Source organism: Mauremys mutica, chromosome 13 (assembly GCF_020497125.1).
Source record: "Mauremys mutica isolate MM-2020 ecotype Southern chromosome 13, ASM2049712v1, whole genome shotgun sequence".
Taxonomy (NCBI): domain Eukaryota; kingdom Metazoa; phylum Chordata; order Testudines; family Geoemydidae; genus Mauremys; species Mauremys mutica.
The window spans coordinates 15,925,350-15,953,346 of NC_059084.1; the positions used below are offsets into that span (position 1 = coordinate 15,925,350).

The window sequence follows — 27,997 nt, forward strand, 5'->3', positions numbered from 1 at the left end:
ATGAAGAGCCTGCCTGAGAATCAGGGAGCCAAATTTGTTCCTCCTTTGGGGCACCCCTCCCACAGGCAGCACCGCAGAGAATCTGGCCTGATCACTTTCTGTACCTATTGTGGACTAGTTTGGGAATTTATGGGGAAAATTTGTGTTTGGAACTACTGCTTGCCTTTTTTCCAGACTTTCTTCATTCACATTGTATCACATGATGTTACACCAGTGACAGTGATGCGTATCCACCTTACTAAAGTGCTCTGAGATCTACTGGCAAAACTTGTACACTGTTTTATTTTCTGTACAATCATCAATACAATTTTACTGATAAATTGTGGCGAGATTCAGAGGGGAAAAGAAATTATGAAAAAACCCACTATTAAGTGTGAGTCCTCAAATTGGAAAAAAAAAAAACTGCCACCAAAGAAGTTACTAAAAATGGTAGGGAAAGCGAATACAGTATGGAAGACTGTAAAATGTGTTCTTATCAACACAAGTTATATGCTGTGCTACTTCACTGTCTCTTTTCAGGGTTCGTAGCATACAGGATTTATGAATCTGAATAGCAATTATTTTTAATAGCTTCCAACACATCAGATGTTTGTAGTGAACCCCGCTATAGTAATTCTGCCTATTGTGAATCAGAACAAGAAATCAAGTATTTCAATCCCATAATCTTGTTTATGGCAACCCTCAATTTATAGGGACCGATTCAATCCCAAATTATACCATATTATAGATAGAATGCATATTGTGTGGATTTAATAGAACACAAAACTGAGTTGAAGGTGGTTCTGGTATATTAATGGAATTGGGTTCCATGTAACAAGTTGCACTCTTAACAACTTGAAATGCTGCCCAATGTACAGAGGGCAAAAAGCATCCCCAGGTGCCAAATATATCTGCTTTGAAGAGTCAGCATTTTAGTGAAATTACATTGCTTCAAAAGAACGCCACTGTGATTCCGTGTTGCACGGAGACTGTAATGGGAATCGGCAGAGAGAGGATTAGAGAGAGCATGCTAGCTTGGCATAGTGCTTGGCTTAGATTGTTAGCATCATGCTTTGTTGAGAAACAAGTATTTAACCTACAGTTTATTTTTATGTAAGAGATGAGTGTTAGTCATATTGGTTTCAATGACAGTTACTGGCTGTTGCTGTGATTGGCCCCAGGTTGTTGTAGGACTTCTGAATGGCCAGAGAGGTGGTCAGTGCTATTAACAGGAGGGCAGGTGTCCACAGGTCAGTCTCATTATTCAAATGTTGTCCACACTATGATGAAGTTTGGAAGCCCCTCGCTATCATGTGTACGTGCACATGCTTTTTTGTAATAAGTGACTGTGAATCCATTGTTCAAGTGTTTCGTGGAAAGTTTCTCCTTATTTTTGGCTTAGTTCACCAAAAAAAGGACTAATGAAATTATATGCTGGCAGGTTTTGTCAGATAGTTAGAACATACAAACATCCCTAAAATGCTAACTTTCTGCCTCCTCTAGTATATGTGACTTTTGTACCATGTACTAAGGATGAATGGTAAGGAAAAATATAAACATGAGCTTTACAGTAACTGCTTTATTAATTTAATAGAAAAGAATATATTTGCAGATGAATACCCTAAACCAGCGGTTCTCAAACTGGGAGTCGGGACCCCTCGGGGTCGTGAGGTCATTACGGAAGGGGTCATGAGCTGTCAACCTCCACCTCAAACCTTGCTTTGCCTCTAGCATTTATAATGGTGTTAAATATATTTAAAAGTGTGTTTAATTTATTAGGGGGGGTCACACTCAGAGGCTTGCTATGTGAAAGGGATTGCCAGTAAAAAAAAGTTTGAGACCCGCTGCCCTAAACTCTTCTCAGCTGCTGTGCTTTCTAATATGCTTGTTCTCTGAGAAGGAGCCTTGAATAAATGTAATGTGAGCTATATGTTTCACATTGTTCCTGTGGGTGGCGGATGGGAATCTAAATCCCTGTTCAGTGTGAGCAGTGTTACTTATTACAGGATACCAAGCAAGTATGACAGTGACAGCTATTGGATATCGCTTGCCTGAGCTTGTTCCTTGAACCTGAGCAGTAAGACTGCTTGTCCAGTTCTCAGTGGCTCTTAAACTTGTGTTTTGCTCATTTTGGTGTGTGGTGTTTTGTGTTTTGTTTTGTTTTGTTTTTTTCCCCCTCCTTTCACTATGAATTATTACACCTGATTTACTTGAATTTTAGAATGTTGTCCCCTCTTCCCTTCTCTGTTTCCCATTTATGGGATGGTGATGAAGAGAGAATGACATCTTGCCTGGGAATTATCTCATAATCAAGAGACAGTAGGGGAAGAAGTCAGCAATTATTTTTAACTAGGGTGGATTAAAAGTCAATGATTTAAAAAAAAAACAAACCCACGTTTTTTATTTAAATAGGTTTTTCCTCAAAAAGCATTTTAACAAAAAAATCAAATCTAAAGATAGATAAATTATAGCTCAAAGATATCTCATCATGGAATAGGGATTATAAATTCTAATTCTATAGTATGAGACAATATATTCATGTAATGTTTAAGAAACTTTTGTAAATGAGTTCCAATAGTTCATGGATTAGGGACCCAATTTTATGGGGTTCCAGGGGCTTCTGTATAGATTATTTAGGTTAATCTTTCTATCTACCCAATGGGACTCAGTGCTCAGTCTAGAAGATACCATCAGAGATGCTTAGTTTTGCAGTTCTCAAACTGTGGATTTGTGTCTCCAGACATAACATGCTTGTTAACAGCAAAAATGTTTTTAAATAAATATATACATTTCTCGTGTGTGTATGTGTGTGTGTGTGTGTATATATGTATATATATATATATATATATATATATATATATATATATATATGTGTGTATATGTATATATGTGTATATATAAATAAAAAAAATAACAGACCTCAAATTTGTGTACACAGTCAATCCCTCATCTCTCTCTCTAAAAGGGCCAAGTTTCATGAATAGAAGAATGTTGGGGGCGGAATAGGTCTGGACAAGGAGAAGTCTGGAGATAAATGTGAAAAGGGAAGGACAGGCATTGGAAACAAAAGTGAAACTGTTTGAGCGGCATATTCCAGAAGTCTTGAGGTCTTTCTGAGTGTAGCCTTCATTGATTTGAGATCTACCATACCATTCTCTCACTAGAAGGGAAACCCCATAATGGCAGCAGGCTGTAAAAGACACCCAGTTTGGAAATAAGAAATATGTTTGCTGATGATGATATTTTAAAGAAAGTCACATCAGTGAACTGGTAGAAGTCACTTAAGCACTTGGGGTACATCCACACTATCGGATTATTCCGATGTTACAGAAACCGGTTTTTTAAAACAGATTGTATAAAGTCGAGTGCACGTGGCCACACTAAGCACATTAATTCGGCGGTGTGCGTCCATGTACCGAGGTTAGTGTCTATTTCCTGAGCGTTGCACTGTGGGTAGCTATCCCATAGTTCCCGCAGTCTCCCCCGCCCATTGGAATGCTGGGTTGAGATCCCAGTGCCTGATGGGGCAAAAAACATTCTCGCGGGTGCTTCTGGGTACAGCCTCACCCCTCCCTCCGTGAAAGCAGCAGCAGCCAACCGTTTTGCGCCTTTTTTCCTGGGTGAACTGTGCAGATGCCATTCCACAGCAAGCATGGACCCTGCGGAGCTCAACGCAGCAATCATGGACGTTTTAAACATCTTGTGTATTCTCGTGCAGTCAATGCTGAACTGGGACCTGCAAAGCCAGGCAAGGAGGCAGCGGCTATGGCAGCGTGGCGACGAGAGTGATGAGGACATGGACACAGAATTCTGTCAAACTGCGGGCCCCTGTGCTTTGGAGATCCTGCTGGTAATGGGGCAGGTTCTAGCCATTGAACACTGAGTTTTGGCCCGGGAAACAAGCACAGACTGGTGGGACCGCATAGTACAAAGATGAGAGCAGCCCTCACAGTTGAGAAGCGAGTGGCGATAGCTCTGTGGAAGCTTGCAACGCCAGACAGCTACTGGTCAGTCGGGAATCAATTTGGAGTGGGCAAATCTACTGTGGGGGCTGCTGTGATGCAAGTAGCCAAAGCAGTCACTAAGCTGCTGCTACGAAAGGTTGTGACTCTGGGAAAAGTGCAGGTCATAGTGGATGGCTTTGCTGCAATGGGATTCCCTAACTGTGGTGGGGTGATAGATGGACCCCATATCCCTATCTTGGCACCGGAGCACCAGGGCACCCACTACATAAACCGCAAGGGGTACTTTTCAATGGTGCTGCAAGCACTGGTGGATCACAAGGGACGTTTCACCAACATCCACGTGGGATGGCCGGAAAGGGTTCATGATGCTCGCGTCTTCAGGAACACTACTCTGTTTAAACGGCTGCAGCAAGGGATTTACTTCCCAGACCACAAAATAACAGTTGGGGATGTTGAAATGCCTGTCGTTATCCTGGGGGACCCAGCCTACCCCTTGATACCATGGCTCATGAAGCCATACACAGGCAGCCTGGATAGTGGTCAGGAGCTGTTCAACTACAGGCTGAGCAAGTGCAGAATGGTGGTAGAATGTGCATTTGGCCGTTTAAAGGCGCGCTGGTGCACATTACTGACTCGCTCAGACCTCAGCCAAACCAATGTCCCCATTGTTGTTGTTGCTTGCTGTGTGCTCCACAATCTCTGTGAGAGTAAGGGGGAGACCTTTATGGTGGGGTGGGAGGCTGAGGCAAATCACCTGGCCGCCGATTACGCATAGCCAGACACCAGGGTGATTAGAGCACACCAGGAAGCGGTGCGCATTAGAGAAGCTTTGAAAACCAGTTTCATCACTGGCCAGGGTACAGTGTGACTGTTGTGTTTTGTTTCTCCTTGATGAACCCCCCCCCTTGATTGACTCATTCCCTGTAAGCCACCCACCCCCACCCCCACTTCGATCACAGCTTGCTTTCTATGGAAATAGTCACTCTCGTTTAAAAATCATGTATTCTTTATTACTTAATTATAAAAAGAGGGAGAGAACTGACAAAGTAGCCCGGGTGGGGTTTGGGAGGAGAATAGTAGGGAAGGAAAAGGCCACTAAAAAAATTTCATAATGAGAGCCTTTTGGTTGGGCTGTCCACTGGGGTGGAGTGGGTGGGTGCATGGAGCCTACTCCCATGAGTTCTTACTCGTCTGGCAGGTGAGGAGGCTAAGGAACATGGTGAGGGGGGAGGGTGGTTATACAGGGGCTGCAGCGGCACTCTGTGATCCTGCTGCCGTTCCTGAAGCTCCACCATATGCCGGAGCATGTCAGTTTGATCACGCAGCAGCCCCAGAGTTGTCCCGCCACCGCTGATCTTTCTGCCGCCACCTCTCATCTCGAGCGTCTCTCCTGTCCTCACGGTCACTGGCATCTTTCCTGTACTTTGCTACCACGTCCTTCCACTCATTCAGATGAGCTCTTTCATTGCGGGTCACTTCCATGATTTCCGAAAACATTTCTTCTCGCGTCTTTTTTTTTTTCCGCCACCTTATCTGAGATGGCCTTTGGGACAGAGTAGGGAGGCTTGAAAAATTTGCAGATGCATGAAGGAGGGGAAAAAAGAGAGAAGTATTTAAAAAGATACATTTTAGAGAACAATGGTCATACTCTTTCACGGTGAACAACAGTATTCACCATTCATGTGTCTTCACTACAAGGTCGCATTTTGCATCTTAATATTGAGTGCCTGCAGCTTTGGTGTTACCGTTGAGTGCTGCTTCTTTCCTGTTAATGTGCAGCAGCAGAAACCACCCTGTGGCTGGCATCATGGAAGATCACTGCTAAACACCCCCCTTCCCCCCGCAACCACGTGGCTGGTAGCAGGAAAGATCCCTGCTAGCCAAATGCGGAAAAGCTCAGCGCCAATTGCGCCCCCCCCTTTCCCCCGCTTGGCTACCTGCAGGGAAGGATTTCTTTTAAGCAACAGGCAAACAGCCCAGTAGGAATGGCCATCTCTGTCCCTTTACTTAAATTCCTGAATTTCAACCAGGTTACCATGAACGATATCACTCTCCTGAGGATAACACAGCAAGATAAAGAACGGATGTTGCTTGAATGCCAGCAATCACCAGGACCATACACAGCTAGGCTTTGTCATGCAATGATACCAGATTACTTCCTACATGCATGGCGTGGTCAAGTGTCCTACCATAGAGGATGGAATAAAGCAGCGCTGCCCAGAAACCTTCTGCAAAGGCTTTTGGAGTACCTCCAGGAGAGCTTCATGGAGATTTTCCTGGAGAATTTCCGCTCCATCCCCAGACATGTTAACAGACTTTTCCAGTAACTGTACTGGCCGCAAATGCATCCCAAATCCTCGGGGCAAATTAATCATTAAACGCTTGCTTTTAAACCATGTCTTTTATTTACAAGGTACACTCACCAGAGGTCCCTTCCATGGCTTCATTGTCTGGGATAGTTGCTTGGGAGGGTAATTCCGTCAGGGTGAGAAAAAGCTCCTGGCTGTTGGGGAGAACGGAGTGCTGTGTGCTCTCTACAAGCTCGTCCTCCTCATCTTCCCCGTCCGCAGAATCCTCAGCCATGGCTGTGATTACCACCCCCACCTCGGAATCCATGGACAGGGGTGGGGTAGTGGTGGTGGACCCCTTTAGAATTGCATGCAGCTCAGCATAGAAGCGGCATGTTTTTGGCCCTGCCCCGGACTGTCCATTTGCTTCTTTGGTTTTCTGGTAGGCTTGTCTGAGCTCCTTAACTTTCACACGGCACTGTACTGAGTCCCTGGTGTGGCCTGTCTGCATCATGGCCTTGGAAATTTTTTCAAATGTTTTTTCATTTCATCTTTTGGAATGGAGTTCTGTTAGCATGGAATCCTCTCCCCATACAGCGATCAGATCCAGTACCTCCCGTGCAGTGCATGCTGGAGCTCTTTTTTGATTCTCAAGAGACTGCATTGTTACCTGTGCTGATGAGCTCTGCGTGGTCACCTGTGCTCGTGAGCTCTCCACGCTGGCCAAACAGGAAATGAAATTCAAAAGTTCGCGGGGCTTTTCCTGTCTACCTGGCCAGTGCATCAGAGTTCAGATGGCTTTCCAGAGCAGTCACAGTGGTGCACTGTGGGATAGCTCCTGGAGGCCAATACCGTAGAATTGTGGCCACACTAACCCTAATCCGACATGGCAATACCGATTTGAGTGCTACTCCCCTCGTCGGGGAGGAGTACAGATATCGGTTTTAAGAGCCCTTTATATCGATATAAAGGGCTTTGTTGTGTGGACGGGTGCAGCATAAAATCAGTTTAACGCTGCTAAATTCGGTATAAACGCATAGTGTAGACCAGGCCTCAGATTCAGAGACTGTTGAAGTGTTAATCTCAGTTTTAACAGCAGTAGCTTCTAAACCCAGAGTTGTGAGTTCAATCCTTGAGGGGGCCATTTAGGGATTTGGGGATTGGTCCTGCTTTGAGCAGGGGGTTGGACTAGATGACCTCCTGAGGTCCCTTCCAGCCCTGATAATCTATGATTCTGCTGGTGTAGAAAGAATATTTTCTTTCTTTGGACTAATTCATTCCAAATTGAGAAATCATTTGGGACCTGTAAAAGCAGGAAAGCTTATTTTTTCTTTGCCACATTAAGAACAAACAGGAAAATGAAAGAAAAGATGACTGAGTTAGATGCAGAAGCCAATATTTTAAGTTTCTCATATTGACCTGGCTAATGTTGTCGATTTGATTTTTTTTAATATTTCATTTAACTTTTTTAGTTAAAAACAATTTTAACAAAAACAAACCTGACTAAAAACTTGAATGTTTAACTAAATTTAAAAATTCATATTCTTGTTTTGTTAAAATATGTTTGCTGTTGAAGGAAAAAAATACAGAATACATAACGCTGTTGTTTTAGTTAACTAAAACAATTTAAACGTCTGTCTGGTGATGTCCTCCTAATACAGCATGGCAAGAAAATCCTCCAAATATTAATGATTAACCTGTTGAATTGGAGATAATTCACTCCCAATGACTTCATAAATACCTGCTTCAATTACCTTTGCTAAATGAAATAACCAAACAATCGTTCATTTTCTGATATAGCTGTAAAATTAATCTGAAAAGTTTTCAATATAAATCACTTATATATATAGTGTGTACCTTCTAAAAATGAAACCTACATCTATCTGAGTTGTGAAGAATATGTATTAAGGTTATAACAACCAACAAGAATGCACTTTTATATAGAAATCCATGATTAAATAGAGTTGTCTTGACTAGTGATTTAAATCAAATCCACTCTGTGTTTAACCCATAGTAGCCAGCTGGGAACAGTGATGAAAGACTGAGCCCTCGGTTGTCCCAGTTACGAGCTTAACTGATAAGGTAGCCAATTCACTGATAACAGTGTTTAAATAGCAGTGAATGATTAAAGTAGCAGAATTTGGTTTCTGTGTAAATATAGTAGTGTGGAAATAGCTGATAAACTATTCAAAAATGAGTGCAATAAAGTAATATAAATGTCACACAGCAACAAACAAGACGCTATGCTCTAATCTCCCTCTCCAGAGGAATAATATTATACCAGTGTTTCATTTGATCCAGGGTTACTTAATTTCCCTCATATGCTTTCCCCAACCATGTCTTTTTAAAAAAAAAAAACCAAAACATTAAACACTTAAGGCCAAATTCAGCCCTGCAGTAAGCAGGTGTATCTTATATTGATTTAAATAAGTGCACCTGCTGATCCAGAGGTTGCTTTTGGTCCATAGTCAAGGATTCTTTGACTTTTTTTATAGTTCTATTTCTGAATAATGTCATTCAGAGTATGGGCATGTAGAAAATTATTCGTCCCTGCACAAATGACTGGTCTGACACTCCCCTGAGTTCCTGAATCCCTGCTTTAGATGATCTCTGTCCCTGCTAAAGGGTTACCCCAGGGGTCATTTTGGCAAAACCCAAAGGGCTTTGAGCTCAAGAGCAGGAGTTCTCATTATCTTATTGCAAAAGGTGGCATGGATTGGTGTGTGTTAATGTTATGAACCTGCTGTTGTGTTTAAAAGTTTTTTAATTTAAAGCTCTAATTTTTTTGTAACGATTGAAGCAACTAGTAACAGTGGAAAGCTCCATTATTATTACTGCTGTGTCACTGAAGGTCTTCAATGTTTGAGAATCCTGAGCTAGATTCAGTATTACCTGTCATTTGTTTGAATCCACCACTGATCAGTCTAGCCTGTGAAATGAATTGTGGGGTTTCAGTCCATTCAGTCCATTTCTAGTGGATGGCCGTTGCATTACAACATCCACTGACTGAGTTATTTGCCTCCTTTCTTGCTAATGAAATTGCATGGGTTTTGGAGATGGGGGAGGGTCTTTCAAGGGTGAGATGAATTAATTGGCTCTGTGGGAAGCAGGAAGTGCTGCTGCCTGTGCTGTATCTGTTCTATGGGTAAACTGGAGTTCTGGCTGCAGATTCCATTCACTAGCGCTACATTTTTCAATGTAAAAACAAAAGTGGGAGGAGTTACTCCGTGTGAAGGTGAAAACATGGGGAAACTAGCAAAAATCTGTTCAACTGTAAAATATTAAAGATCCAGAACAGCTGCTGCAGTAGTAACTAGTGGTGTTCTTGTCATTAGTTTTCTGGTGCCCCTTCTTCGGGCTCCTTTGCAAAGTGTGTGTTTGAGCATGAGGTTCAGAGTGCCTGGAGATGAGACAGATGCGCTAACTCCACTTAAAACAGCATGCTAAAAATCACAGTACGGATGTTGCAGCACTCTCAGTGGTTCAGGCTGACCACCCAAGTCCAAGCCTGTTCAGTTCCTGGGTCCGAGCTCAGGACGAGACTGAGACACAACATCCACGCTTTGGCACTCTAGCTCATGTGCAGCTAGAAAGTGTGTCTGTCTCCCCAGGCTGGGAGGCATGCTCCCAGCTGCGGTGCAGACATGGCCACATTACACTCCCTCTCTGTCAGTGCCTTACAGGATAGGAAAAAAATCCTTTATTTTTTGCTGCTGTTTTACTTAAAATGTATTTAGTGACATTCACTGACTCCAGAAACGCTTCCAACTCTAGGGGCCTGGATCCTGTGTGTGTAGGCTGACATGAAGGCAGTCATTTGCCTGGGTGATGTGAGCAGATTCTTTTATTAGATATCATCTGACTTGGCATGTTGTAATGTGCTGTGCCAAATCATATGCTATGTGAGTTTCATGCAGGGAGAGAGGCTGGCCAAGAACTTTGTTTTGGTTTCAGACGATTTCTGAATTAAAGATTCTGTATTTGTTTGCTCAAAGGTGACCTGGAGAGGAAAGGAGAATTGGGAATGTGCCTAATCCTGGCCTTTCCTGATGTGCACAGATGGCCTGACAGGCTTGTATTTTTGTTTTGTTTTAAAGGGTGGGGGTTGTGTGTGGGGGCTTCTGCTTGCTTTTATGTTAGAAGTTCAGGTCTTGTTTGCTGTGGCTCTCTAGTGACTGGAGAGCTGTGGAAAGTCTCATTGTGAGACAAAGCTGAGCCGTTTGAAGAGGAAGTGATATTGAGTAAGACTGTTTAAAACTCTGGGGTTTTTAACACTTTTATTTAACTCCATTGCATACTGGCATGGATGTCTTTGCCAAATACTTAATACACCTGCCCTCTCTGGGTATGTCTACACTAGAAAAGTAAGTCAACCAGGGAGAGGAGGAGGCTGAGTTCTAGTTGTCGGGCCTACTTGTCAATTTCACAGCTCCTGCGGTGGAATTGACAAGACAGCCAACCGCCAATGAAAGGGACGCAGTGTCTACACAGACACTGCATTGCCTTAACTAGGTCGTTGTAAGCCTTACGCCTCTCATGGAGGTGGAGTGATTATGTTGGTGTAGCAGGGCAATTACATCCGCAGGAGGAAGATTGTAGGAACTGACATTATTAGGTCAATGTAAGCTGCATTATGTCTATCTAACTGTGTAGTGTAGACCAGCCCTCAGTTAAAGTGAGACCTTGGGCTACATTGTGAGACAGTACCTCCCCTCTCTACCCCCCACTCGCCCCAGCCATTCTCCATGTAAGAAGCCCTACTGCAAAACTAGGGAAGACGAGACTTGCTGGTCTTGACATTTTAAATGGGTTTTCTCCCTTGTTTTTCAGGCCTTCAGTAAATGTCATAAAGCAGCTAACCCCCCCCCCCCCCCAAAAAAAAAACAACAAATGCAGATGAAACTTAATCTTTTGTACCTTTAGGGCCGGCTTGTGGTATTTGGTGTTATCTTTTGATGTGTATTTTAGAATAGAAGGTGCTTGGATAGCTAAGTGATGAGCGTAGTATAAATCTTGGTAGACAGGAAATTTATCCCTTCATCTTTTTGAGGTAGATGCATTGAATTCCACGCTGTCTTGAGTACATACCCAAGTGAGCACACTAACTCAATTAGAGCTAGCACAAGTGTGTCTAACCCAAGCTGGGAATCACACCAGTGTAAACATATGTACAATAGCCTGTTCTGAAATAATAGATATCTTGGTTAGAAAATCCCACATTCAGTACTATTGCAGCTGCATTGCAGAAGGGTGCAATGATTCTTATAAGTATGTAGCTGAATGCTCTGGGATCCCTCAGAGTGAAATGTATGTTGTTTTATAAAACTGGGCCCTTTACCTTGAACCCTACGCATACTGCACTATTGAAATGCTGCTGCCACCTTTGGGGTGGAGGTGCTAGCTAGTGCTGCCGGAGGGAGTGTTGAACAGCCACACTAGGGGCAGACACAGGCCTTGTACGAAGCGCACCATAGGATCCTTAAGGTATATTTGAGTATTATGTTTTCCCTCCAAAAGGGACCTCCAGAGTAAACTGTGTGGTACTGCAAAGGGCTGCATTGATCCTGCTTGACTGGAACCAGAGACTTCAGAGAGTCAGTGTGTGGCAAGAGGATTTGCTCACTAAGCTCACTATATCACCCCAGGAGGTGAACTGCTGGGGGAAGGGTTTTTTTTTAGCAAAGGAGGAAGTCTCCCTTTTGGTTCTCCTGCAGCATCCTCTATTATACCAGCCTGCTCTGGGGTCCGCATGCTGCCATCGTTTTTCTGAAGAGACAGAGCAGAAGAGTTCCTATGTCAGTATCCTCTGTATAACCATCAATTTTCAGTTCTAAACAGAATTCTAGACTAGTGCATGTGTAAGTGTGATAGGAAGAACGTCTGGCTCGCCAGCTAGCTGGGTGCATCCAAAGCAAACTAGTTTTGTTGCTGGTTTTTTTTTTTCTTTAGTTGAAACTTGGTTCTTTATTTTGCTGAATTGGGGATGGGTTGTTTTGCTCAAGTCTTCTATCTGATAGATGTTTGCTTAAAAGCCAATTCCTGTGGCCTATCCTTGTGTTTAGTGTCTGGCTCCCCAGCTGATTTTACTGGCAGCTTCTGACTGTAACTCAAGCTACAGTGTCTGACAGGCTTTTTTCCATCTTTCTGGGCACTTCTTACCTTTGGTACCTTCTTAGATGTAACTCTTGTGTATTGGAGAATTTAGAAACGCCTTAAGAGACACAACTTTAATGCAGCCAACTTCTGTCAGTTCCTCTCTAAAGGAACAGAGAGCATCTCAGGAGATGTTTCCATCCTTCCAGTACTTGCTTTTTGAATCTTTTGGACTGAACTGAATGAGACTCCCAATGTGTAAGGCTACCCAGCACAGGTGTCCCAGAACTGCAAGAGGCCAGATGAGTCATTTTGTTTCCTTAGTTTAACAGAGAATGTGTCAGGCTCTCCTCAGACAGCCTATCATGTTCACTTTGAATTGCTGCTGCTGTTTTGCATCTAACTCTCTTCCCCTCACACTTTGGTAGTTTAACCAAAATAACCTATTAGTTTGTTTCTCCCATAAGCATCTTACCTTCAGGTGTAAAGTAAAAGGCTGAGACTCCTGCACTTTCTCCTCTAGACCACATATTGTTTCTGGCTTTTTGGTGGACTCTTACATTGTGTTCAGATGTGAGCTACAATAGTGGGAGGCCAGGCAAGAGATACTGCTGTACTCTAATAAAACGTTTCTGAAAGAAGTGTAATACAGTGACTAGATGGCATATAGTTCCATCCAGCCTTGCCACTGACTCGCCATGTGACCTTGGGTGAGGTGATTAACAGCTGTTCCTCACTCTCCTCCTCTTGCCTCTCAGGAATACTTGTGGCTTAAATTTGTAAAGTGCTTTGAGATCTTTGGCTGACAGGTGCTGTAGAATGGCAAAATATCAGTAATTACACTTGGCAGAATAGTCATTCAGTGCCCTAATATTCAAATACATTGACCAATGTTTGTTTCAGGATTTCTGTTTAAATTTTCAGACAATACTATATATAAGTAGATTTTTATCATTAAACTATACTCACTTTTGAGTAAACTTTGTGCAGTGTTCGTTTTGGGGGCAATGCAGTCAAGGTTAACGTGTTCAGCAGGCTCTTTCTACTTGAGACAGTCACAAATTGTCTTGTCACCACACCTTCTGTGCTGCCCCAACTACCCCGGTGGGCATATGACCAGTAGCTACAAAGTTTATCATTGTCTTGTGCTTGCTTCACCTTTGTTTGTTCCCTGCAGATTAGATTAGGTGTTGCCAACCTGTGGGACACATGCAGTCGCAAAAGGAAAAAACCTTAAGCTTCTTCTAGCTAAATCCTTTAGGGACCACGTTCCTACCAGCCATTGGGACTTTGCTGTCCTGTTGATACAGTTAGCTGCTTTTGTAGGCTATACATCCAGCACCAATCTTGATTGATTTACTTGGTGTTTATCTGTAATGGCCTGCCAGGGCCCATATATGTGACAGAGCTAAAATGAGTGGTTCTTAATTTTTTTTTAATTGCAGGAAACTTAATGTTGCAGGATTCTTTCCTCTATGGTTAATTGTTTTCTAAAACATCAATGTCATTAGTCCTTATTTGTCATGTAAATAATTTTTGACAAAAGTGAGGGGGCGACAAATTTATATGGAATGTAGATGGGTGTTACTGTTATGGGAATACCTAAAACAAGTGCTTCTAGGAGTAAAGATGTGTTAGCAGTAAACATATGTATATTTCTATCTGTTTGGGGAATTTGGCTTGAGTTTTTTCCCTTCCAACTTTTGCCTCCTAAACCCCTCCACTTGCAAATGTTCGTTCATTCACTTTAAACAGCAATTGTGGTTAAGTACACAACCTAGGGAAAAATAAAACACTTCAATACATGTGACACTCCTCAGTCCAACACACCTATTCCCAAAAAATCTCCTGAGTAGGAACTCTGAGTAGGTCGTGGTCTACACAGGGGAGGAAATCTATCTAAGATAGGCAACTTCAGCTATGAGAATAGCATAGCTGAAGTCGAGATATCTTAGATCGAATTAAAATTACTTACTTCACATCCTTGCGGCGCTGGATTGATGGCTGCAGCTCCCCTGTCGACTTTGCTTCCGCCTCTCGTACTGCTGGAGTTCAGCAGTTGACAGGAGAGCGATCGAGGATTGATTTATTGTGTCTACACTACATGTGATAAATAGATCCCCGATAGATCAATCGCCACCCACCGATCTGGCGGGTAGTGTAGATGTACCCTAGGAGTGAAACTTCACTCTACTCCAGTATAAGACTGCTCTGTTGGTGGAATTCACTTGCAAATCACAACCAAGGGAAGGTACAGTTATATTTAGCATGACATTGGCATTATCCCCATTAATGTATCTGATTTGTCACAAATCCAAAAAGAAGAAAAAAAAAACTTTATCTGTTGAGCTCCCAGGCATATGAGGTGCACTGCTCTCTGGCCCTTTCCTATAGAGCAGGGGTAGGCAACCTATGGCATGCGTGCCGAAGGCAGCACACGAGCTGATTTTTTTTTTTTCAGTGACACTCTCACTGCCCAGGTCCTGGCCACCAGTCTAGGGGGCTCTGCATTTTAATTTAATTTTTAAATGAAGCTTCTTAAACATTTTAAAAACCTTATTTACTTATATATTAAAGACTTATAGAAAGAGATGTTCTAAAAATGTTAAAATGTATTACTGGCATGCGAAACCTTAAATTAGAGTGAATAAATGAAGGCTCGGCACACCACTTCTGAAAGGTTGCTGACCCCTGCTATAGAGTTTGGGAGCTCAGAGAATTGTCAGTGTTGTGTAACTTGCTCTAATGCAACATCCTTGGTTACATTCTGTTCTCTGGCTGTTGCAGTTTTTGGTTTTCCCTGCCATCTGTTGCTAAACAGCCCAAAAACATCAGAAGCTGCTGTTCCCTAGGCTTCTGCTTGTATTGATGCATGATATAAAAGCTCCAAGCTTCTTAACACATCTCAGTTCTTTTAAGGGTCAGTCACATTCACTGGCTGTATCTCACCTGTATACCTAGAAACTCTTTACTGAGTTCTCTGCAATGATGCTCATTTTGTAACAATAACCGCCAGCTCAAGATCTTGCTCCGCTAGCCATCACGCCTTTGCCTCTGCCGAGGTCCCTTGCAGCCTCTTGTTTCTGTACTTCAAAACCCTGTATGTATCTGAGGGCAAAACCCAGGCACAGCCTTTCTGGCAAAACCAGGGCTTAGCTTCTTACTTTATTAAAACTTCCTCCCTTGCATGCCAATGATATGAGGGTTATGCCTCTGGATATTGAAACCACCTCTGTTGCTGTTCTTTGCTCTAGTTAAAATGCCTGATTAAACTCTCTGCCTGTGAAATCTGGTTTCACCTTCTGTTGAGGCCTGTCAGTTTTATTCAATTCATGATCAGTAGGCTGCTTTTGAAAGAAACGCCCTTCTGTGTGTTCCAGGCCTCTTCTTCCACTTCTTTTCAGTGGAACGACATTCTGCTTTAATAGTCTAAAGTCACTTAAAAAGAAGCAAAAAACTAGACAAATATTTTTATTGAGCTAGTACCGATTCTGTTTATTGAAATCAAGTGGGTTTTTTTAACACCACATTGGTCTATATATCAAATAACAAATGAAAGCTTTCATTAGACACCTAGTTCAGAACTGATTTAAAAAAAAAAACATTAATCAAAAAAATTAAAACATTATATTTCTAATTACATTCAAAGATGGTAGTCAATGTCCATTATTCTTGGCCATGATATTTTCTGAGATCTTTCTAATCCATCATGAAATAAATGTTCAGAGTTCCTATTGATTGGATTGAATAAGATCAAGTTCAGCAAAAGTCCCTTTCTCTGCTGTTCTACAGTGGCCTTGCTTCTGATCAGCATGAAACTCATGCATCCCTGAATTACAAACTTTAGGCTTCCATCTTTACTGGATCTGTGACTGGCCCTCCCTAATTTTATCACTCACAATTGGTCTGTTTTTCTCTCCAGACCTCACTACATCTCACTCAGAAAGGAAGGAAGTTCTTTATAGTCACACAGGCGTAGGAGTCCAGAGGCCTTAGTTCTATCCCATGTGTTGGTATAGGCTTCCTGTGTGACTTTAAACAAGTCACTTAGCATCTATGCCTCCGTTTCCTCATTTAAAATGGGAGAATGCCTGCCTCATGAGGAAAATGAGGCTACATTCATTAATGTTTGTGAGATGCTTTGAGATCCTTGAATCCAAGTGTTATAAAGTGCAAAGTATTATCCCCACCACGAATGCCAGGTATAATCCCGCATCCTCTTTCCATACTCCTTTCTGCCAAAATTACCCACCTGCGAATCGGCTAGATTGTAAGTGAAACCTACCTTGCAATGCTGTTTGCTAGAAAGTAGCTTCTAGCATTTGCTGGGATTTCAAACAGCCTTAGAATAAGACATATCTTACCAAACTCTTCACTCTTCCCCTAATCTTGGTGTTTGATAGTGACTGCTCCTGAAACGCTGTGTAAAATATTCTCTCAGACCCTTCCACCGAGACTTTTATTTCTGCTTTTCTTCTCTTCCTTTTTCAATTATCTTGAAAGTTTCAAAGCCACATGATCCTCACAGAACATACTTCAGTCTGTGTGAGGTCAGGTGAGAGAGAATTGGGTACACGGCTGCTACAGCCTCCGTATTCATAGTATTTGAGGCTATGGCTACACTACAGATTAATGACAGGTTTCAGAGTAGCAGCCGTGTTAGTCTGTATCCGCAAAAAGAACAGGAGTTGACTAAGTTACGTTGCTCAGGCATGTGAATTAGGCACCCCCTTGAGCAACATAATTTTATGCTGATGTAAGCGCTGGTGTGGACAGCACTAGGTCGCGGGAGAGCTTTCCCCATCAACATAGCTACGCCACTCACGGCGGGGCTGGAATAATTAAGCCAACCAGAGAGCTCGCTCCTGTCAGCTTAGAGCAGCTACACAGAGAGCTTATAGTGCTGCAGCTGTATTGATGCAGCTGTAAGCTCTCTAGTGTAGCCGTAGCCCAGGTTTTTAAAATAAACTCCACCTATTCCTTTTCCCCTTTAAGTAGAAGCCACACATTCTTTCAGATTCATGATGTGGGGTGATTCCAAAGGCTGAATGCTGTCCCACACTGGCTAGCTGTATCTCTAGCATATCCATCTATCTTAGAACAAGACAGTCTTGTTCTAAAAATGTGGGTGGGTGGGTAGGTAGGTAGGTACGTACTAGCCAAATCCGGGCTTCATTGTGACAGGCACCATACAAGAACAGCAGTGGACAGTTCCTTCTCTGAAGAGCCTACAGTATAAATTGACAAGGCAACACAAAGGACAGAGAAAAGGAATATAACTTGTTAGTTTCATTATTATTGTTGGGGGCAGAGAGACACATGTCTGGGATTAGCTAAACAAAGACAAAGGGAAGGGCAAAGAGTGAGGGGAACCCTCAGAATATACTATGTGAGGCGGGGAGTGCGTGAGCTGCACTGTCTCTGCACCGCATGCAAACGAAGAGAATTCCTGCAGTACTTTGTCGTATTAACAAGAAAAAGACTAATCTTCCCTTGTTTCATAAAAGTATCTGCATTTTGGGAATCCTGCTAATGTCAAACAAAATCTTGCTAACAACAGTCCCAAGACAGATGATCTAAGCATCCTGATTGCAACAGGGTGTGTGGCTCCATAACCCCATAGTAAAAAGCATGTTAACATCAACTCATGACTAGGAGAAACCCAGCCTGTCTCACTGCTGGATAAAAATGCAGAGGTAATTTACTAAAATGGTGCATCCTGGAAGGAGGTGTTTGAGGCTCTCTTTAGAGCAGCAATGAGACACCAGGATAGCATAGCCAGGCAAGCTAACGATGTAACCATTAATTTCTGGGGTTTGGGTCACAAGTAGTGACATGGGTCTGCTTGTCTCTGCCTAAACCCTAGCAGACCCACATGACAAAAGCACCACCTTCTAAGGGGAGCTGAGGTGGAGAGGAGGTCTAAAGGTATGTCTACAGTGCAACTAGACACCTGTGACCGGCGCATGCCAGCTGGCTTGGGCTACTGGACTGTTTGATTGCAGTGTAGACTTCTGGGCTCAGGTTGAAGCCCAGGCTCTAGGACCTGCGAGTTGGGAGGGTCCTAGTGCTCAGGCTGCAGCCCAAGCCGGAATGTCGTCACCACGGTTAACCACGCCTAAGCCCATGAACCCAAGTCAGCTGACTTGGGCCTGCCGTGGGTATCTGATTGCAGTGTAGACATACCCTAAGGCATCTGGAAGAGAAGGTGCTTGCCTGCTGAGTAGAAAGCCAGGAGCCCCCTGTTTTCTTGGAGTGGCAGACCAAGGTCCCAGGAAGAATCAGTGAGGCAGTTTGGGTATTACCCTCCAATTATATACAGCAAAAATAAAATACAACTCTGTTCTTACCTTTTTTTAAAAACTAGCTGGTGTTTCTAGAGTTAAAAAGTCAGAATATGTCTGACATCTGTGATTTTTGTAACCGAGCCGGTTTTAAAATGTTAATGTGACTGTAAAAAATGGAGAACTAAAAAAACTTCCGGAAACTCTGACCGTAGCTATTCGGCTAGTTCTATTATGTGGCTTCCTATGAGTAGTTAACCAACTCCTCAAATACAGCATGCACCTGCCTTTAGTACACGTATTGCTAGACTACGAGCCTCTGCCTTGTGAATTACATTCTAAGGGTCAGATATGAATGGTGTGGTTCATTAGGTTTTATACTGGTTGCTAGCCAATCTCTTTATTGAAATGTGTTACACACAAACACACACACCCCTCATTTATTTACTTCTCTGATCCCAAGGTGCCCTTTGACAATGGATTGAAAGATCAGTGTGATGCTTAGCTTGGCAGGAGTTGTGTATAGTTTCCATGTGACTCCCTCCAGGATAAAACCCCTAATCAGTTTCCAGGAATACTTTATTTGCATATTACACTTCGCAGATGTGGAAATTTAGGTGAGTGTCTACTGAATGGCTTTAAATAGAGCTGCAGAAGGAGTGGGTGTGGGGGAGGAGAGTACTGCTGTTCTTGACAGTTTTAAGTGCAGTTATACACTGAGAAACTAATGCACCTTTTTACTCAGTACAGTTCCTCTCTGTGGCCAAATTCAGCAGACAAGACTTTAAATGCACAGAAAACTGTAATTCTATTATACCTGCAGAGCCAACACAGCTCCACAAGGGAGTTGGATTCTATTCCTGTTTACGTATCAACAAAATTGTAACCAAATCCTGCCCTTGGTGACACTTCAGAAACTCCATTCAGAGCAATAAGGGCAAAGTTGGATCTGTAGAATCTATTACTAATGATTTTTTTTTTTGTACCTATTGCTGGCCAAGTGATGGTTAAAGTGGTGTTGGGTTTTGACCTATAAGGCCCTAAATGCCTTGGGACTTGCCTACTTGAGAGACTGTGTCTCTCCCTGTGCCATGCTGCCACAGCTGTGATCAGCAGAGGCCTTTGAGCTTGACTGCCCCCTCTCCCCATCTTGCCCCTATAAAGTGGCTGCTGGCAGAGCCTTCTCTCTAAGGACTTTCCTGCTAATTATCTCCCTCCAATGGGTTGACGTTCTGGGCATGCTGTAAATCCTGTCTGGTGAAGAGCTGAGGCAGCTGATGGTAGAATTTCAATGTAGTGAGGAAGTATGATAGGGTCATCTTCAGATGCATTGGTCACACAGCTGATCAGATGATGTCTGACGGGAAGATGTGCTGTTGCTTCAATCAAGTTTTATTTCTCTTTAAATGTGCCAAAGTTGCCCTGAGCTTTTGAACAGGTGCTTTTGGCGAAGAGTTTATATAAAACTAAAATTTAAATAAATCTCGTTATCTGCAGGAACAGAACACAGCTTAAATTTTAAATTGCAAACGTAGTGCACCTGGCTGGCAGTTTAAAAATATATATATTCTCCTTTACAAACTGTCTATGTTGGTCTACAGATTTAGACACACATTCTTATACATTTACCATGCCACTGTAATAACGCTTCAGCGTAGAACACTTTCTGCAGGGAATCATCAATATGGACTCTGCTCCTCATTGCATTATTGTAGGTGGCTCCACCCTCTAGCTGGCTGCTAGGCTTTCAACCTTACTTTGTAAATAGCCTTGCTGTAAAGAACCATGTCGGGAAGCCCCTTCCAGGTATTCAAGTGTGCATCTGTAGCTGATATTATTTAGTAGTAAGCTGAGAGAGTTCTCTGTTTCATACTTAGGGCTTGGCTACACTTGAAAGTTGCAGCGCTGGGAGTTACAGCGCTGGTCGTGCAGCTGTGTAGGAGCAGCGCTGGTGTGTGGCCACACTCACAGCTACCAGCGCTGGTGTGTGGCCACATTTGCAGCATTTGCAGCGCTGTTGGGAGTGATGCATTATGGGCAGCTATCCCAGTGTTCAAGTGGCAGCAACATGCTTTTCAAAAGAGGGGGGTGGAGTGGGGTCTAGTGTGACAGGGAGTGGGGGGAGAGAGAGTGGATTTTTGGAGCCAACACTGTGTGTTTAGCTTCCTGCCTTGAAAAAATCAGAAAATGTTTCCAACCCCTTAGTCTTAACTCTTAATTGCAAACAGCCTGCATCCAACACGTCTCCCCGCTGTTTCACTCACTCCCTGCCTGCCTCTCATTTGATTGTTTACAGCCAGGTACAGATTGATCACAGCAAACAGGAGCTCTGTTTTTTAGATAAGCAGCACCGGCAACGGAGCTCTTCGCGGAGCTCGTTCACAACAAAACAAAGACTAATTTAGTTAGGAGATATCCCAGAATGCTTTTAATACCCTGGAGGCCAATTAAAGCACTGGTGTGTGGCCACACTTGATGAGCAGCGCTGGATCACCAGCGCTGCAATGCTTATTCCCCAAGCAGACCAGGTGTTCAGCCAGCGCTGCAGCCAGGGAGTTGCAGCGCTGGATGTGCCTTGCAGGTGTGGACAGTTACTAATTGCAGCACTGGAAAGCCTCCACCAGCGCTGCAACTTGCAAGTGTAGCCAAGCCCTTTGAAAGCTTTGGTGAGGTCCAAGAGTGTGGTGGTAATGGGGCGGGGGGGGCAGGTCTGCTAGTAGGAGGTCTCTGCTGAGTGCAAAAAGAATAACCACCACATTGTGGGTAGTGCTACACACCAATGCTATGAATATCTGTGGAGATCTGGACATGGGTGGTCTAAACCGAGGACGTACTAGATAAAACCAAACTGTCCCTTTATGTTGGCTGTTAAATATGTGAATTAGATCTACCAGCTATACATCTAGATATTTGAGAGGGGATCCTATTCAGAGTAGAGATATATTTTAGAAGTAATTGGTTTCACTGATTGACTATCCAGTATAAATTAATTTCTGACAAATCTAGATTTACTAGTATGGAAATTATTTGATAACAGGATTGTAGTTCAGATCCAAGATCTTATTGTTAGCTAAGAGAAGGCATAATCTTTTAATGGCCTCTGTCATGATCACCCACCTTTCATTGAAGAGTTGACTTTTGTGCATTCAGAGTGGCCAGATCGCTCTTGTGTTTGGGAGTGTGTATCTGTCCAGAAAATAGTAGTAGTGATATTTTTTTTTCTGGGGGGGGGGTGCGGGGGGAGAGATTGTGGACACTGAAACAATACTTCTGGATTCCTAACTCTGTTTTCTTAAAGTTGCAGGAGTTATTACTGCTGACTTTCTGTCAGGATTAGTGCACTGGGGAGCGGACACCTGGGGATCTGTGGAGCTGCCCATAGTTGGAAAGGTTTGAGACTTTTTTAATTTTTAAAATTTCAAATAAAAATCACTTTGGGGGAAGCTGCCACCATCTTAAATGTGCTATGCACTATATAGGAACTTGTTTCTTTTTGTCTTGTCTTGTCTCTCCTACTGATTTGGCCTGCTTGTGTCCTCCTCACCCTCTCTTTATCCCATGCTAATTGGCCTGGTATATTGGCGGCAGAGCTATGACATACAGTGTTAAACTTCTTCTAGACTGATAACAGCCAGGAAGTTTGAGGTGACTCTCTAATGTGCCCTGTTCCGACTGGGAGTATTAACAAGCAGAAGTAACACTAGAATAAGTGTCTCTGTTCCCAGATCTGCTGTTGCCTAGCTATGTGACCTTTAACAAGTCACTTAACTTTTGTGCTTCTCCCTCATCTGTAAAATTGTGATAATGCATATCCACCTTTATAAAGCACTTTGAGATGAAAAGTGCTACGTATGTGTTAACAATATTAATGCATTGCTTAAAAATGCAAAAACTGGGCTGAAATATAAGCATTGTATGAAGATTTCCAAGTGTAAAGCAACAGATGGTTGAATAATTTCAAACACTACTTCTAAAAGCTTGAACCTTAATTCCTAGGTGCATGATAGTATGGAAGCCCTTCTATCGCTCTTTGATTTGATGCTGTCATTCTGTTTCTGATCCATTCATTCTTACGAGTAATGGCCTGGCACTTTTGGCTTTGTTCTTTCAGGCTTTCATCAGACCTTTTAGAGAACATCACATTGACCCCACAGCAATTACTAGACATGATTTTATAGAGACCAATGGAGATAACTGCATGCTGACACTAGTGCCATTGGCAAACATGGCCTACAAGTTTGTTTCTCTTTCCCCAGGTAAGCTATTTGCAGTGACTATGTATATGTATTTAGAATCTTCATCACTGTTTGATAATGGGTGATTAACCTTTCCCGTGTCAAGGATCTCCCATCTCCAGGAAAGTGTCTTACTGAAGAGTTCAGTAAAGAAGCCTTAAAATATAAATTCTGCAGAAGAACTAGCATCTCATTCTTTCACAAAGGATTTTAAACTCAGGCAATTAAGGAAGAAATCTTAAGATTAAAAACCATTGAAATTTGCTCTTTTGCAGAAATAGTTCAATAAATATAAAGACTAATAATGCAGCATTACATTCTCCTGTTTAATTACAATAGCCAGTAAATCCATAGCTCAGGTTCTCACTATCCATTAGACTGAATTTATTTTGACTAATTTGGTGTGGTGCATACTAGTCTTGCAACCCTATTACTTTGTGGCATTTCAGAATGTCATATGAGATGAGGAGTTCATGACTCAGCAACTCTGCTGTCACAGTCTATTGCTGAAGCAATTTGGTCATGGGCCTTGTTAACATCTGAAGTGTCAGCAACTGCTAGAATAGTGTCAGAATTGAGGGGCAACTTCTAAACGGGGCAGGCATTATTAGAAACTGGTAGGAATCTGCTTTTTCAATAAAAGAAAGGAAAGAAAAGGTCTGGGTTTTTAATGCTTTTTTTATTATTATTTTTTGCAGAAGCGTTATACCAGACATGCCCTTGGGAATGTTATGTCTTTGCCCTGGCTATCTTTGTAACCTTGACAAACCAGATTCACAAATGGTCTCATACGTACTTTGGTCTTCCTCGGTGGGTCATCTTTCTGCAGGACTGGCATGTTATCCTGCCACGGAAACACCACCGAATCCATCATGTGTCTCCCCATGAGACTTATTTTTGTATTACCACAGGTAAAGTAAACTATATATTCCTGGACTGAGCTTTTTTCACTGAGCCAGAAAGCATACATGTGGCAAGAATGTAGTCTGATTGTATATATGATATTACTGTTTAGCAGTCTATAAAATGTGGAAGATGCTACGTGCTACAACTTGCAGTATTAGCTTTTACTGTACAAGTCAACTGAGGCTCTTTACTTGGTATTGTTACATAAATAAGAAAAATCCCAATCCCAAAAAAAGAAAAATCAAGCTTGTAATTGGCTGAAAATCAGTAACTTTCTATTGCTGACTTCAGGTCAGTGATGCTGAGGCTTGGGTAAGGTCAAGCAGTCTGATCTTGCATGCAGATTAGTGCATCTTTATTCAATGCAGTGAATTCTGTGAAAGCTGCTGTTCTCATACAAAGGGAATTATATCATTTTCTTAATCTACACTGGCATCTCTCCTTGAATGTTAGTTTCCAAAACAAGTTCTTAGACTTCTGAAATTCATGGCCATGAATTTCAGATTTCCAAATACTTCTAATAACGGCCTTCAGAACATGTGTAACTTCTTTATCAAGGTATTTTTGGCCTCTGATTCTCCTTGGATTTATAAATCATGATATTCACCTCAACTAAAGTCATTCTGGTTATGTCCATTTTGCAGATGGGCAGGCTAAACCAGAGTGCTAATAACTTGCTCAAGGTCACATAGTGAGGGAAGGCACAGCTGGAAATACAATTCTAGATACCTGACTCCATTTCCTGCTCTGACAAATGGACCATGAAATAAATAAAAATCTATAGATTTGTATTAGTCATGCAATACTGTGTGCCCTGTGTAAAGCTTTATAACTTGTTCCTGTCATCTGTCAGAAAACAGTCTCTATTCTACATAGGATCCTCTCTCAAATATCTAGATGTATAGCTGGTAGATCTAATTCACATATAAGTAGTGTAGACTCAAAATTTAGGTTTGTCTGAAATTTTACAAAATCTGGTGAGTTAATAAATCTGTCTAAATGTCAGTGACCAGTTACCTTGTTTGATTTGAATATTCTCTTGCACTGCTTGCAAATGAGGCATTGCATCTGTGCACTAGTGCTCAGGAACCAGAAAGGGAAACCATCCGAACAAGTGAAACTCACTGGTCTGAGTGAAGGGCAATTTGTAATCTAAATAACTAGCTAGAAATTTTAAAACAGAAATATCTAAATTCAAGTGGTGTATTTACAAATTACTTTTAAGTTTCTCTTTTACCCTAATAATCTCCTTTTAGCTTTGTGTAGTGACCATTCTTCATTGTTTGCCCATAGCGCACTACCACTGAACTTTTCTCTAACACATTTTTGTTTGCTATTTAAAGTGAATAACACTGTTAAGTAGGGAAGAAAAGCAATGCAAACTTGAGGTTCTACTGCTATGGTTTAAGCTAATGCTCAATACTTAATTCCCTCTGGTCTTTCAGGTTGGCTGAACTATCCATTAGAGAAGATTGGATTTTGGAGATGCTTGGAGAACATTATCCAAGGAGTGACTGGGCAAAAGCCTAGAGCAGATGACATGAAGTGGGCTCAGAAAGTTAAATAACTCTTACCAGCCTTCTACAGTTCTTATCTTTGTTGCCAACCTTTTTTTAAAAAAAAGCCATCAGCCAAATGCAAGACTTACAAAGAAATAACAGACTAAAGCACAAGCTAAAAAGTGCTAACATCGACTGCAATTAAAAACTCATTCTTTTTAAAACAATACTTGAAATGCGAATGGTTACTTTTCCGTTTGTACCGAGCACCTTTCTTTAGCCATGTCTGCTGATGTCTTAGAAAATATTTCATCACTGAGTCTCATAAAAGCCATCAGGTGAGCCAGAGAGGAAGACGATGCACCATCACTTCTAATACATTGGTGGCACAGTAAACATGTGTTGTATCAACATTATTTAACTTTTAAAAGTAGCTTGTTGTCTAAGATCAATATGGAGAATAGTGAAGATAACTTGTCACGGCATTTTAAGAAATCCCATCCAGATATGCTGCATGAAAACAGCGTGTCAGAGTGATCGAAGCCAGTAAAATTGTCACCGTTTCAGTGCGTTTAGTGGTTGATAAATCAATTCCATCTTTGCTATTGCATTAAGTCTTGTTAACGTGGTGTGGAGCAGACTTTGAAATTTTGACTCTATCAATGGGCAAAGAATTCTTAAATGTTTTCAGTTTCTCTTAAAATAAAATAAATCTGTTCAAATTTTTGAGGAATTTGAACCAACCATTTCTGTATAAGCATTCAGCTTTACATTAATAAATGTCTGAGTATCTGGAGGGCACTTTGTATATGTGTATCCCACATGCTTGCGTTAATTGATTCGGAGTGCTCACTGATGGGATCTTGCCAGTATGTTTCCTGTTCCAATAATCAATGTTTAAAGTAGGTGTAGCATTGGGCACATCTGCAAATTGTTGTCTTTTGAGAGCAAAAGACATCAAATTTGAGTCTTTAGCACAGAAATGTTAATGGTGTTTTTTAAGGTGCTTGTTGGTTTCTGTAAATAATATAAAGCCTTAATCTATTCTGGTGTAACATGGAATAATATTTTAACGTGATGTTCTGAATGTATATAATTTATAACAGCAGTTGGATAATACTAATCACATTTGTTAAGTCTTGTTGCAGTTCTTCCTTTATTCAGTGGTATAAAATCACACTTCATCCTCAACACTTAGTCTGAAATATCTAGCATTCACAGGATTAATGCATGAGTCTCCCAGCAGGGAGGGGTGTGTGTGTGTGTGTGTGTGTAAACCTTGCATTTCCTTTGCTTATACTATAACAGTGTATTTTACTCTTTCAGTATATAAGCATCTGACATTATAACAAAGGACTATTCCAGTTTCTACCACCCTGCAGAAAAGCTTTACACCCAGATCCTACAGCGAGCTCAACGTAGGGCAGGGATGGGCAAACTTTTTGGCTCGAGGGCCACATCTGGGTATGGAAATTGTATGGTGGGCCATGAATGCTCATGTAATTGGGGGTTGAGATGTGGGAGGGGGTGCGGGTTATTGGGTGGGGCTGGGGATGAGGGGTTGGGGGTGCAATAGGGTGTTCTGGGCTGGGACTGAGGGGTTTGGAGGGTGGGAGGGGATCAGGACTGGGGCAGAGGGTTGGGGCATGGGAGGGGGTCAAGAGTGCAGGTTCTGGGAGGTGCTTACCTCAAGCAGCTCCCAAAGCAGCGGCATGTCCCCCCCTCTGGCTCCTATTCAGAGGTGCAGCCAGGCAGCTCTGCACACTGCCCTGTCCGCAAGTGCCACCCCCGCAGCTCCCATTGGCCATGGTTCCTGGCCAATGGGAGCTGCAGGGGCAGCACTTGGGGTGGGGGCAGCGTGTGGAGCCCTAGGCATAGAAGCCAGAGAGTGGACATGCCACTATTTCCAGGAGCTGTGCGGAGTGGGGCAGCCCCAAACCCCGCTCTCCGGCAGGAGTTCAAGGGCTGGATGCAGCCCCCGCTGTAGTTTGCCAACCCCTGACGTAGGGTGGACCCCCTACCCCTGGGCTGAATGCCTAAGAGAAATGCCCTTAAATTGCTACATTTCTGTTGCTAGCAGTCCCTCATTCAAGTGAAGATGATTAGCATGGTAGCTATTTTTCCCTTTCTTCCAAGAAATGAACCCTGTCAAATAGATTGAGTGTTTTGATTCTTTTCTTTCTCAGTTGTAAACTCTTTGTAACTCAATATAAAATGGGTACACTTAATTTTGGGGTGGTAAATAAGTTGCATTGGCTTTAAAGTTTGTCACTTTGTTAATAGGAAGGTTCATTTTAAAAGTCAAGTATTAGGTCTTGTGTAAATCGAGGCTCATGCATATGTTTTGATTGAGTCTAAATTTTTTAATATAATGAGCTACGCTTTTCAGAATAGCTCAGGATGTGGCAGTTCACCTCCCACTGAGAATGGAAGGGCTGAATTTTGAAAATGTGGTCCTAGAGATTCATGTTGCAGTCGGTGCCTTGTTTTTAGGCATTTCAGGGCCTGTATTTTAACAAGCTAATGAAAACCTGTCTCTTCCCCCTGCATAACATGCGATTATCTGCTTGCTCCAAATTCTTCAATCAATGTACCCATGCAAAAGTTTGGGTCTTTCTAAACAGACTTGGGTGGGAACACACCTCACTTTGGGGCCTTTACTCCTAATAGAAGGGCCAGAGCAGTGTAAAAAGGCCCTAAACACCCTGCATCCAGATTAAGGGAAGGATTCCCCCAGTATAGGCACTG

The 27,997-nt window shown here is 42.4% G+C and overlaps 1 protein-coding gene across 1 annotated transcript in view; it reads left to right on the forward strand.

Moving 5' to 3' along the window:
- The window catches only part of LOC123348179 (plasmanylethanolamine desaturase-like), a 34,956-nt gene extending 8,576 nt beyond the window's left edge, over positions 1–26,380 (forward strand). Inside the window, exons 3-6 of the mRNA XM_044985624.1 lie at positions 21,908–21,999; positions 22,721–22,865; positions 23,543–23,755; positions 25,196–26,380. Of these exons, the coding sequence (XP_044841559.1) occupies positions 21,908–21,999; positions 22,721–22,865; positions 23,543–23,755; positions 25,196–25,317 (572 nt within the window). The 3' untranslated portion in view covers positions 25,318–26,380. The remainder of the gene's footprint in view (positions 1–21,907; positions 22,000–22,720; positions 22,866–23,542; positions 23,756–25,195) is intronic.
- Positions 26,381–27,997: the final 1,617 nt, after the last annotated feature.